The sequence below is a fragment of the Oncorhynchus keta genome, unplaced genomic scaffold, assembly GCF_023373465.1.
Source record: "Oncorhynchus keta strain PuntledgeMale-10-30-2019 unplaced genomic scaffold, Oket_V2 Un_contig_8201_pilon_pilon, whole genome shotgun sequence".
Lineage (NCBI taxonomy): Eukaryota > Metazoa > Chordata > Actinopteri > Salmoniformes > Salmonidae > Oncorhynchus > Oncorhynchus keta.
The window spans coordinates 10379-20997 of record NW_026289916.1 but is presented as its reverse complement, the minus strand read 5'-3'; the positions used below and the strand labels follow the sequence as shown (position 1 = coordinate 20997).

Below are 10619 nucleotides of genomic sequence, written 5' to 3'. Positions count from 1 at the left end.
GCGGTGCCTGGCTGGACCGTGCTATGTATCCCCACTGGGGCTGTGCCTGGCTGGGGCTGTGTATCCCCTACTGGGGCGGTGCCAGGTTGGGGTTGTGTATCCCCTACTGGAGCGATGCCTGGGTGGGGCTGTGTATCCCCTACTGGGGCGGTGCCTGGCTGGACCGTGCTATGTATCCCCTGCTGGGGCGGTGCCTGGGTGGGGCTGTGTATCCCCTACTGGGGCGGTGCCTGGCTGGACCGTGCTATATATCCCCTACTGGGGCTGTGTATCCCCCTACTGGAGCGGTGCCTGGGTGGGGCTGTGTATCCTACCAGGCAGTGCCTGGTGAGACTGTGTATCCCTACTGGGGCAGTGCTGGGTGGGGCTGTGTATCCCCTACTGGAGCGGTGCCTGGAGTGCGGGCCTGTGCATCCCCTGCTGGGGCGGTGCCTGGGGTGGGGCTGTGCATCCCCTGCTGGGCGAGGCACCTGGGTGCTGGTGCATCTGCTTGGGCGGTGCCTTGGTGGGGCTGTGGATCTTCCCTGTGGGGCGGTGGCTGGGTATCACCTGCTGGGGTGGTACCTGGATGTGGCTGTGGATCCTCCCTGCCGGGTGGGGCTGTGTGCCTTGAGGAAGTGCCTGGTTGGGACTTGTATCCCCTACTGGAGGGCGGTGCCTGGGATGATGCCCTTGAAGGACCTGGTGGATCCCCTGCTGGGGTGGTGCCTGGTTGGGCTGTGTATCCCCTGATGTTGCGGTGCCTGGAAGGGGCTGTGGATCCCTACTGGGGCTGCCTGGGGAGGCTGTGTATCCCCTATCACCTGGGTGGGGCTGTGTACCTGGGCGGTGCCTGGGTGGGGCTGGATCCCCCTGTCGGGCTGTGCCTTGAAGGGCTGTACTTCCTCCCTGCCTGGGATGATGCCTTGAAGGTGCTGTGGATCCCCTGTTGGGGTGGTGCCTTGAAGGGCTGTGTATCCCTGCTGGGCGGTGCCTGGGTGCAGGATATGCTGCATCCCCCTAGGGGCTGCCTGGGTGGGGCTGTGTATCCCCTACTGGGGCAGTGCCTGGGTGGGGCTGTATCCCCCTACTGGGGGCGGTGCCTGGGTGGGGCTGTGTATCCCCCTGGGGTGGTGCCTGGGTGGGGCTGTGCCCCTATGGGCGGTGCCTGGGTGGGGCTGTGTATCCCCTACTGGGGCTGTGCCTGGCTGTGACTGGGGCAGTGCCTGGGTATCCCCTACTGGGCGGTGCCTGGGTGGGGCTGTGTATCCCCCTACTGGGGCGGTGCCTGGGTGGGGGCTGTATCCCCTACTGGGGCTGTGCCTGGCTGGGGCTGTGTATCCCCTACTGGGGGCGGTGCCTGGCTGGATACCCTACTGGAGGCGGTGCCTGGGTGGGGCTGTGTATCCCTACTGGGCGGTGCCTGGGTGGGGCTGTGTAATCCTTGCCCAGGGCCAGTGCCTGGGTGGGGCTGTGGCCCCTACTGGGGGCGGTGCCTGGGTGGGGCTGTGTATCCCCTGCTGGGGGCGGTGCCTGGGTGGGGCTGTGTATCCCCTACTGGGGCTGTGCCTGGGTGGGGCTGTGTATCCCCTACTGGGGGCTGTGCCTGGGTGGGGCTGTGTATCCCTACTGGCGGTGCCTGGGTGGGGCTGTGTATCCCCTACTGGGGCGGTGCCTGGGTGGGGCTGTGTAATCCTTACTGGGCCGGTGCCTGGGTGGGGCTGTGTATCCCCTACTGGGCGGTGCCTGGGTGGAGGCTGTGTATCCCCTAGTGGGGCAGTGCCTGGGTGGGGCTGTGTATCCCCCTACTGGGCGGTGCCTGGGTGGGGCTGTGCATCCCCTGCTGGGGCTGTGCCTGGGTGGGGCTGTATCCCCCTGCTGGGCGGGTACCTGGGTGGGGCTGTGCATCCCCTACTGGGGGGGCTGTGTGCCTGGGTATCACCTGGGGGTGGTACCTGGATGTCCCTGTGCATCCCCTGCTGGGCGGTACCTGGAATTGAGACGCCTGCATCCCCTGCTGGGGCGGTACCTGGGTGGGGCTGTGCATCCCCTGCTTGGGCGGTGCCTTGGTGGGGCTGTGGATCTTCCCTGCTGGGGCGGTGGCTGGGTGGGGCTGTGCATCCCCTGCTTGGGCGGTGCCTTGGGTGGGGCTGTGGATCTTCCTGCTGGGGCGGTGGCTGGGTATCACCTGCTGTGCCTGGATGTGGCATCCCCTGGCTGGGTGTATCCCCTGCTGGAGCCTGGTGCCTGGGGCCCGGTGCCTTGGTGCTGTGGATCCCCTGCTGGGGGCGGTGCCTGCTGGGGTGGTACCTGGATGTCCCCCTGTGCATCCCCTGCTGGGGCGGTACCTGGGTGGGGCTGTGCATCCCCTGCTGGGCGGTACCTGGGTGGGGCTGTGCATCCCCTGCCCAGGCGGGGCTGTGCATCCCCTGCTTGGTGCCTTGGTGGGGTTGTGGATCTTCCCTGCTGGGGAAGGTGGCTGGGTATCACCTGCTGGGGTGGTACCTGGATGTCCCTCCGTGCCGGGATCCTTGAAGGGGCTGGCCGGGATGATGCCTTGAAGGGGTGGATCCCCTGTTGGGGTGGTGCCTTGAAGGGCTGTGCATCCCCGGTGCTGGGCGTACCCCTACTGGAGCAGTGCCTGGGTGGGGCTGTGCCCTACTGGGCCCTGCCCCTTGGGCTGGTGCCTGGCTGGACCGTGCTATGTATCCCCTACTGGGGCTGTGGATCTTCCCTGCTGGGGCGGTGCCTGGGTGGGGCTGTGTAGTGGGGCTGCCTGGGTGGGGCTGTGGCGCCCCTGCAGGGGTGCCTGAGGTTGGGGCTGTGTCCCCTACTGGGGCGGTGCCTGGTTGGTGGGGCCTGGGTGGGGCTGTCTTCCCTGCTGGGGCGGTGCCTGGGTGGGGCTGTGTATCCCCCTACTGGCCTATCACCGGTGCCTGGGTGGGGCTGTGCATCCTGGATCTAACTGGGGCGTCCTGGGTGGGGGCTGTGCATCCCCCTGCCTTGGTGGGGCTGTGGATCTTCCCTGCTGGGCGGTGGCTGGGTATCACCTGTAGGGTGGTACTGGATGTGGCTGTGGATCCCCCTGCTGGGATGGTGCCTTGAAGTGTACTTCCTCCCTGCCGGGATGATGCCTTGAAGGGACTGTGGATCCCTGCTGGGGGTGCCTGGGGGCTGTGTATCCTGATGTTGCGGTGCCTTGAAGGGGCTGTGGATCTTCCCTGCTGGGGAAGGCCTGGTGCCTTGGTGGGGATGGTGCCTTGAAGATTCCTTCCCCTGTTGGGGTGGTGCTGGGGCTGCCCCTGCTGGTGGTGCCTGGGGGGCTGTGTATCCCCCTACTGGAGCTGCCTGGGGTGTGTACCCCTGGATGCCTGGGTGGGGCCCCTGTGGGTGGTGCCTGGCTGGACCGTGCTATGTATCCCCTACTGGGGGCGGTGCCTGGCTGGACCGTGCTATGTATCCCCTACTGTGTGCCTGGCTGTGTATCCCCTACTGGGGTGCCTGGGTGGGGCTGGTATCCTGGGGTGGTGCCTGGGCTGTGTATCCCCTACTGGGGCGGTGCCTGGCTGGGCGGTATCCCCTACTGGGGTGCCTGGGTGGGGCTGTCCCCTGTGGGGCAGTGCCTGGGTGGGGCTGTGTATTGCCTTGGTGGGGCCTGGGGTGTGGTATCCCCTACTGGGGCGGTGCCTGGGTGGGGCTGTAAAGGGCTGTGCCTGGGTGGGGCTGTGTATCCCCTACTGGGGCGGTGCCTGGGTGAGGCTGTCACCTGCCTGGGGTGGTATCCCCTGGGGCGGTGCCTGGGTGGGGCTGTGTAATCCTTACCAGTGCCTGGGTGGGGCTGTGTATCCCCTACTGGGCGGTGCCTGGGTGGAGCTGTATCCCTGGCCTGGGTGGGCTGTATCCCTACTGGGGCTGCCTGGGTGGGGCTTGTATCCCCCCTGCCTGGGATGATCCCCCTTGAAGGTGCCTGGGTGGGGCTGTCCCCTACTGGGGCAGTGCCTGGGTGCCTTGTAGCCCCTACTGGAGCGGGCTGTGGATCCCCTGATGCCTGGGTGCGGTATCCCCTAGTGGGGCAGTGCCTGGGTGAAGGGGGTGCCTGGGTGGATCATCCCCTGCTGGGGGCGGTGCCTGGGTGGCTGTGTATCCCCTGCTGGGCGGTACCTGGGTGGGGCTGTGCATCCCCTGCTTGGGCGGTGCCTGGGTGGGGCTGTGGATCTTCCCTGCTGGGGCGGTGGCTGGGTATCACCTGGGGCTGGTACCTGGATGTCCCCTATCCCCTGCTGGGCGGTGCCTGGGTGGGGCTGTGCATCCCCTGCTGCTACCTGGGTATCCCCCTGCTGGGGCGGTGCCTTGGTGGGGCTGTGGATCTTCCCTGCTGGGGCGGTGGCTGGGTGCTATGCATCCCCTACTGGGCGGTGCCTGGTGGGGCTGTGGGGCTGGCTGGGTAGCCCCCCTGTGCATCCCCTGCTGGGGCGAGCCTGGGTGGGGCTGTGCATCCCCTGCTGGGGGCCTGGGTGGGGCTGTGCATCCTGCTTGAGGCGGTGCCTTGGTGGGGCTGTGGATCTTCCCTGCTGGGGCGGTGGCTGGGTATCACCTGCTGGGGTGGTACCTGGATGTCCCCTGGCATCCCCTGCTGGGGCGGTACCTGGGTGGGGCTGTGCATCCTGCTGGGGGCGGTACCTGGGTGGGGCTGTGCATCCCCCTGCTGGGGCGGGTGCCTGGTTGGGGCTGGTGGGGTTGTGGATCTTCCCTGCTGGGGAAGGTGGCTGGGTATCACCTGCTGGGGTGGTACCTGGGTGTGGCTGGATGTATCCTTGAAGGGGCTGTACTTCCTCCCTGCCGGGATGATGCCTTGAAGGGGTGGATCCCCTGTTGTGGGGCTGTGGATCCCCTGATGTTGCGGTGCCTTGAAGTGCCTGGGTGGGGGGGGGCTGTGTATCCCCTACTGGGCTGGTGGGCTGACCGGCTGTGTATCCCCTACTGGGGCGGTGCCTGGGTGGGGCTGTGTATCCCCTACTGGGCTGGTGCCTGGCTGGACGTGCTATGTATCCCCTACTGGGCGGTGCCTGGCTGGACCGTGCTATGTATCCCTACTGGGCGGTGCCTGGGTGGGGGGCTGTGTATCCTAATGGGGCAGTGCCTGGGTGGGGCTGTGTAGCCCCTGCAGGGCGGTGCCTGGTTGGGGCTGTGTATCCCCTGGGGGGGCGGTGCCTGGGCTGTGCCCCTATCCGGTGCCTGGGTGGGGCTGTGTATCCCCCTACTGCGCGGTGCCTGGGTGGGGCTGTGTATCCCCTACTGGGCTGTGCCTGGGTGGGGTTTCCCCCTGCTGGAGGTGCCTGGGTGGGGGCTGTGCATCCCCTGCTGGGGCGGTGCCTGGGTGGGGCTGTGCATCCTGCTGGGGCGGTACCTGGCTGGGGCTGTGCATCCCTGCTTGGGGTGCCTTGGATGGGGCTGTGGATCTTCCTCCCCTGGCGGGATGATGCCTGGAAGGGGCTGTGGATTCCTCCCCTGCCGGGATGATGCCTTGAAGGGCTGTACTTCCTCCCTGCCGGGATGATGCCTTGAAGGGACTGTGGATCCCCTGCTGGGGTGGTGCCTGGGGGCTGTGTATCCCCTGATGTTGCGGTGCCTTGAAGGGGCTGTGGATCTTCCTGCTGGGGAAGGTGGCTGGGTATCACCTGCTGGGGTGGTACCTGGGTGTGGCTGTGGATCCTCCCTGTTCCGGGATGGTGCCTTGAAGGGGTTGTACTTCCCTGCCGGGATGATGCCTTGAAGGGGCTGTGGATCCCCTGTTGGGGGTGGTGCCTTGAAGGGGCTGTGGATCCCCTGCTGGGGTGGTGCCTGGGGGCTGTGTATCCCCTACTGGAGCAGTGCCTGGGTGGGGCTGTGTATCCCCCTACTGGGGCGGTGCCTGGGTGGGGCTGTGTATCCCCTACTGGGGTGGTGCCTGGCTGGACCGTGCTATGTATCCCCTACTGGGGCGGTGCCTGGCTGGACCGTGCTATGTATCCCCTACTGGGGGCGGTGCCTGGGTGGGGCTGTGTATCCCCTACTGGGCGGTGCCTGGAGTGGGGCTGTGTATCCCCTACTGGGGGCGGTGCCTGGGTGGGGCTGTGTATCCCCTACTGGGGTGGTGCCTGGCTGGACTGTGCTATGTATCCCCTACTGGGGCGGTGCCTGGCTGGACCGTGCTATGTATCCCCTACTGGGGCGGTGCCTGGGTGGGGCTGTGTATCTCCTACTGGGGCGGTGCCTGGCTGGACCGTGCTATGTATCCCCTCCTGGGGCTGTGCCTGGCTGGGGCTGTGTATCCCCCTACTGGGGTGGTGCCTGGGTGGGGCTGTGTATCCCCTACTGGGGGCGGTGCCTGGGTGGGGCTGTGTATCCCCTACTGGGGCGGTGCCTGGGTGGGGCTGTGTATCCCCTACTAGGGGCGGTGCCTAGGTGGGGCTGTGTATCCCCTACTGGGGGCGGTGCCTGGTTGGGGCTGTGTATCCCCTACAGGAGCGGTGCCTGGGTGGGGCTGTGTATCCCCTACTGGAGGGATGCCTGGGTGGGGCTGTATCCCTACTGGGGCGGTGCCTGGCTGGACCGTGCTATGTATCCCCACTGGGGCTGTGCCTGGCTGGGGCTGTGTCCCCTACTGGGGCGGTGCCAGGTTGGGGTTGTGTATCCCCTACTGGAGCGATGCCTGGGTGGGGCTGTGTATCCCCTACTGGGGCGGTGCCTGGCTGGACCGTGCTATGTATCCCCTGCTGGGGGCGGTGCCTGGGTGGGGCTGTGTATCCCCTACTGGGGGCGGTGCCTGGCTGGACCATGCTATATATCCCCTACTGGGGCTGTGCCTGGGTGGGGCTGTGTATCCACTACTGGAGCGGTGCCTGGCTGGGGCTGTGTATCCCCTACTGGGCGGTGCCTGGGTGGGGCTGTGTATCCCCCTACTGGGGCGGTGCCTGGGTGGGGCTGTGTATCCCCTACTGGGGCGGTGCCTGGGTGGGGCTGTGTATCCCCTACTGGAGGCGGTGCCTGGGTGGGGCTGTGTATCCCCCTACTGGGGGCGGTGCCTGGGTGGGGCTGTGTATCCCCTACTGGGGTGGTGCCTGGAGTGGGGCTGTGTATCCCCTACTGGGGTGGTGCCTGGGTGGGGCTGTGTATCCCCCTACTGGGCGGTGCCTGGTTGGGGCTGTGTATCCCCTACTGGAGCGGTGCCTGGGTGGGGCTGTGTATCCCCTACTGGAGCGGTGCCTGGGTGGGGCTGTGTATCCCCCTACTGGGGGCGGTGCCAGGTTGGGGTTGTGTATCCCCTACTGGAGCGATGCCTGGGTGGGGCTGTGTATCCCTACTGGGGTGGTGCCTGGCTGAACCGTGCTATGTATCCCCTACTGGGGCGGTGCCTGGCTGGACCGTGCTATGTATCCCCTGCTGGGCGGTGCCTGGGTGGGGCTGTGTATCCCCTACTGGGACGGTGCCTGGCTGGACCGTGCTATATATCCCCCTACTGGGGCTGTGCCTGGGTGGGGCTGTGTATCCCCCTACTGGGAGGCGGTGCCTGGCTGGGGCTGTGTATCCCCTACTGGGGCAGTGCCTGGGTGGGGCTGTGTATCCCCTACTGGGGCGGTGCCTGGGTGGGGCTGTGTATCCCCTACTGGGGCGGTGCCTGGTTGGGGCTGTGTATCCCCCACTGGAGCGGTGCCTGGGTGGGGCTGTGTATCCCCTACTGGGGCGGTGCCTGGGTGGGGCTGTATCCCCTACTGGAGCGGTGCCTGTGTGGGGCTGTGTATCCCCTACTGGGGCGGTGCCTGGGTGGGGCTGTGTATCCCCTACTGGGGTGGTGCCTGGTTGGGGCTGTGTATCCCCTACTGGAGCGGTGCCTGGGTGGGGGGCTGTGTATCCCCTACTGGGGCGGTGCCTGGTTGGGGCTGTGTATCCCCTACTGCGACGGTACCTGGTTGGGGCTATGTATCCCCTACTGGGGGCGGTGCCTGGCTGGACCGTGCTATGTATCCCCTACTGGGCGGTGCCTGGCTGGACCGTGCTATGTATCCCCTGCTGGGGCGGTGCCTGGGTGGGGCTGTATATCCCCCTACTGGGCGGTGCCTGGCTGGACCGTGCTATGTATCCCCTACTGGGGATGTGCCTGGCTAGGGCTGTGTATCCCCTACTGGGGCGGTGCCTGGGTGGGGCTGTGTATCCCCTACTGGGGGCGGTGCCTGGGTGGGGCTGTGTATCCCATACTGGAGTGGTGCCTGGTTGGGGCTGTGTATCCCCTACTGGGGCGGTGCCTGGTTGGGGCTGTGTATCCCCTACTGGAGCGATGCCTGGGAAGGGGTTGTGTATCCCCTACTGGAGCGATGCCTGGGAAGGGGCTGCGTATCCCCTACTGGGGCGGTGCCTGGTTGGGGTTGTGTATCCCCTACTGGAGCGATGCCTGGGTGGGGCTGTGTATCCCCTACTGGGGCGGTGCCTGGCTGGACCGTGCTATGTACCCCCTGCTGGGGCGGTGCCTGGGTGGGGCTGTGTATCCCCTACTAGGGCGGTGCCTGGGTGGGGCTGTGTATCCCCTACTGGGGGCGGTGCCTGGTTGGGGCTGTGTATCCCCCTACTGGAGCGGTGCCTGGGTGGGGCTGTGTATCCCCTACTGGAGCGGTGCCTGGTTGGGGCTGTGTATCCCCTACTGGGGCGGTGCCTGGTTGGGGCTGTGTATCCCCTACTGGGGCGGTGCCTGGGTGGGGCTGTGCATCCCCTGCTGGGGCGGTACCTGGGTGGGGCTGTGCATCCCCTGCTGGGGCGGTACCTTGGTGGGGCTGTGGATCTTCCCTGCTGGGGCGGTGGCTGGGTATCACCTGCTGGGGTGGTACCTGGGTGTGGCTGTGGATCCTCCCTGCCGGGATGGTGCCTTGAAGGGGCTGTACTTCCTCCCTGCCGGGATGGTGCCTTGAAGGGGCTGTGGATCCCCTGCTGTTGCGGTTCTTTGAACGGGCTGTGGATCCCCTGCTGTTGCGGTTCTTTGAAGGGGCTGTGGATCCCCTGCTTTTGCGGTTCTTTGAAGGGGCTGTTGATCCCCTGCTGGGGTGGTGCCTTGAAGGGGCTGTGGATCTTCCCTGCTGGGGAAGGTGGCTGGGTATCACCTGCTGGGGTGGTACCTGGGTGTGGCTGTGGATCCTCCCTGCCGGGATGGTGCCTTGAAGGGGCTGTGGATCCCCTGCTGTTGCGATGCCTTGAAGGGGCTGTTGATCCCCTGCTGTTGCGATGCCTTGAAGGGGCTGTGGATCCCCTGCTGTTGCGATGCCTTGAAGGGGCTGTGGATCCCCTGCTGTTGCGGTGCCTTGAAAGGGCTGTGGATCCCCTGCTGTTGCGATGCCTTGAAGGGGCTGTGGATCCCCTGCTGTTGCGGTGCCTTGAAGGGGCTGTGGATCCCCTGCTGTTGCGGTGCCTTGAAGGGGCTGTGGATTCCCTGCTGTTGCGGTGCCTTGAAAGGGCTGTGGATCCCCTGCTGTTGCGGTGCCTTGAAGGGGCTGTGGATCCCCTGCTGGGGTGGTGCCTTGAAGGGGCTGTGGATCCCCTGCTGTTGCGGTGCCTTGAAGGGGCTGTGGATCCCCTGCTGTTGCGGTGCCTTGAAGGAGCTGTGGATCCTCTCCCCTATCTCCTGATCACCATGACTTCTAACTCCTGCTATGCAGTACTGTGCTAGGTGTTCTATTTCTCGACCAACTCTCTCTGTTGACGTTATCTCTTACTCGCCATCCCACACTCCATTTTTCTTTCTTTCTCTCTTTCTCCCTTTCTCTCTGTTTCTCTTTGTTTATTTTTTTCCCTCACTCCTACTCTCTCTTGATTCAGGACTAATGTGTTAGAGCTGAATGCAACACTCTGCATCATCTAACAACCTTAAAGGCCCAGTGCAGTCAAAATGTGATTTCCTGTTTTATATATATTTCCATACTATGAGGTTGGAATAATACTGTAAAATTGTGAAAATTATGATAATGCCCTTTTTGTGTCAGAGCTGTTTGAAATAATTCAGCCTGTTTTGGTGGGATGGAGTTTTGGCCTGCCTGGTGAATTAGTTAATAGAACAATAAGAAAGAGAGTTCCAAACCTCTCTGCCAAAAACAGCTAGTCTTCAGTTTTCCCCTCCCCACTCAGACCACTCCCAGACAGTCCTAACAAAGTTCTTACTTGCCATAAAGCTTGCTACTTGCTATAAAGCTATTCTTGTTTATTTTTGACCATTTAATTGAAGACGATCACAGTAAGGTACTTACTTAATTGTTACCTAGATATGATTTGATATTGAGATAAAAATGTCTGCATTGGGCCATTTTTTGAGTATGTGTGAAGGTGTCTGTACTTTCTTGTGTGTTCTTGAGGATTGTTGTGTTTGCTTCACAGTAGTACAAGAGACACAAATTAGCTACAGTACAGTACATGTGTAATTTGCTTTGGAAATGCAGCATCTTAAGCATGAAGTGTATCTATCTCTGCGTGACTCAATTACCCTTGTTCAGAAAAGTAATTAGTTGATTGATTTGCTCCAGTCACCCCGACATCTCCTGGCCTTGATATAATGAAATAACCATTTACCCTGAGAGACTATGCAAGTTCAGATGAACAAATGAAGGCCCTAAACTTTTTACAAT

The 10619-nt window shown here is 63.8% G+C and overlaps 1 protein-coding gene across 1 annotated transcript; it reads right to left on the bottom strand.

Annotated features, from left to right (window-relative positions):
• Nucleotides 1–378: 378 nt before the first annotated feature.
• On the bottom strand, nucleotides 379–9625 carry LOC118378014 (mucin-1-like; the record flags this gene model as incomplete). The annotated part of the gene is made up of 8 exons (XM_052512301.1): nucleotides 379–693; nucleotides 822–1010; nucleotides 1799–2605; nucleotides 2910–3294; nucleotides 3564–4058; nucleotides 4389–4895; nucleotides 5276–5827; nucleotides 9123–9625. Coding segments are annotated over 8 exons (3753 nt in total), but the record flags the coding sequence as incomplete, so codon positions are not given.
• Between the last annotated feature and the right edge of the window lie 994 nt (nucleotides 9626–10619).